The following is a 1,784-nucleotide window of genomic DNA, read 5'->3' on the forward strand; positions in this document are numbered from 1 at the left end:
ATTAGGCCGTTTTTCCTCCCCCTTATTACGTGCGTAAGCCAACATAGATGAGAGACGCTTTGAAAAGCGATGGTCAAATGAAGCCAAAACTGCGGCATCATGCTCTCTTTTCCAAGTGCATTTGGTCTGTTGTTTGTTGAAATTTAAAAAATATTAAAAATATAATTAGTAATTCAGTAAATTAATCAAATGTATAAATAAATAGTAATTAAATAAATTAATCTAATGACTTACTTTGAAACAATGTAAAAACTGATCAACTTCCCTAATTTGAGGTGTCTTATCCTCTTTTATCTCACCCCAAGACAACCATGGTTTTTTATATTTCTCTTGTATGACTTCAGCAATTGCCTTTGCAGATGATTTAAAAGGAAGATATCTTCAAAGTTTATATGCAAATTAAATATAAAAATAAATTAATAAAATTAATAATGTATTTACATTGCAATAATAATGAAATATTTAATCAATCATAGTTTACATACCCATCTCCTTCTGGAATGATGACAATGCGGTTGTAGCAATCAACACATCCGGGATCCATTATTTCGTCTAAGGTATAAGGCTCTACTGGGACCTCCGGATATAGAGGAATAGCTCCACCACTAGTACCAATGGACGGCATCGGCATGAGAGATGGGTCATTAACAACACGTTTAGCAACTTTTTTCTTACCACGTGATGTTTTGGATATTCCTCGTATTGCCGCCGTTCCTGTTCCTCCCGATCCATCCGAACCTCCTGATCCTCCTGCAGATCCTCCTACTCCCGACACTGAAGCCATGTCTATATATATATATATCCATATCCATATCCATACATATATATATGTGTATGTACAATTAACATAAATTAATAATGAAATATACATAAATAAATTATAACACTCACATAAATAAAGAAATATATGTAAAATATAAATATATATATATATATATATATATATAATGCGTAATTAATTAATTGTCTTCGTCATCGTCGTCGCCATTTGATGAGTGAATTAAGTCATTGGCTTCATAATTCTCTAATTCATCTATTTTTTGTTCATCAACTTCTTCTCCAATGTGTGACTCATGACAAAGTTGACTAATAGTCTCATCTCCAATCACATGATCCAAATTTGACATTTAATCCATTTGAAATGCAACTTCTTCATTTTGACCTGCTTCAACTTCTTCTATTCCACTCGTTGGTCTTGTTTTCATTGCAGCACACCAACCTTGTTTGCTTTTGACAGTTGATGGATAAGGAACATAATACACTTGTCTTACATTATGGGCCAGAGCAAATGGATCAAACCGTGGATATTTTTTGCTCATATGAATGTCTATAGTATTGGATATCAAATTTACTTTAGTTCCTCTGCTAGATGGATCAAACCACTTACAGTAAAACAACACAACTTTTTCGCATAATCTAGGAACGTCTAGTCAATTTCGTAAATATGCTCAATTATGCCATAGAAATCTTCTACTACACCACTATCAGAGACACTTTTCATACAAACTCCACTATTAATTGTTTCTTTTGCTTTAGTCCAAGATTCAGTGTGAAATTTGTATCCATTGACGTAATAGGTGTGTCATTCTTTGAAACTTCTACTCGGGCCCATAGATAAGGGCCTTAAGTGGATGTTGATAGGAGTTTGTTCTTCGAGATGCACTTGTTGTTGAAACCATAATGGGAAATTTGAATGTATATCATCAGATGATTGTCCCGTAGTTAAAAATGCCCTATTCGATGACCATATATATGGTGAATATCAACTTAATCATATAATTAAA

At 33.2% G+C, this 1,784-nt stretch overlaps 1 protein-coding gene across 1 annotated transcript; it reads right to left on the reverse strand.

Moving 5' to 3' along the window:
- Window positions 1-222: 222 nt before the first annotated feature.
- Window positions 223-798, reverse strand: LOC140920056 (uncharacterized). The gene is made up of 2 exons (XM_073367370.1): window positions 486-798; window positions 223-379 (listed from the first exon to the last, which is right to left on the reverse strand). Exons 1-2 carry the CDS (start codon window positions 782-784, stop codon window positions 223-225), a joined length of 456 nt encoding a protein of 151 aa, XP_073223471.1. The 5' UTR covers window positions 785-798.
- Window positions 799-1,784: the final 986 nt, after the last annotated feature.

Source organism: Cicer arietinum, chromosome 4, assembly GCF_000331145.2.
Source record: "Cicer arietinum cultivar CDC Frontier isolate Library 1 chromosome 4, Cicar.CDCFrontier_v2.0, whole genome shotgun sequence".
Taxonomy (NCBI): Eukaryota; Viridiplantae; Streptophyta; class Magnoliopsida; order Fabales; family Fabaceae; genus Cicer; species Cicer arietinum.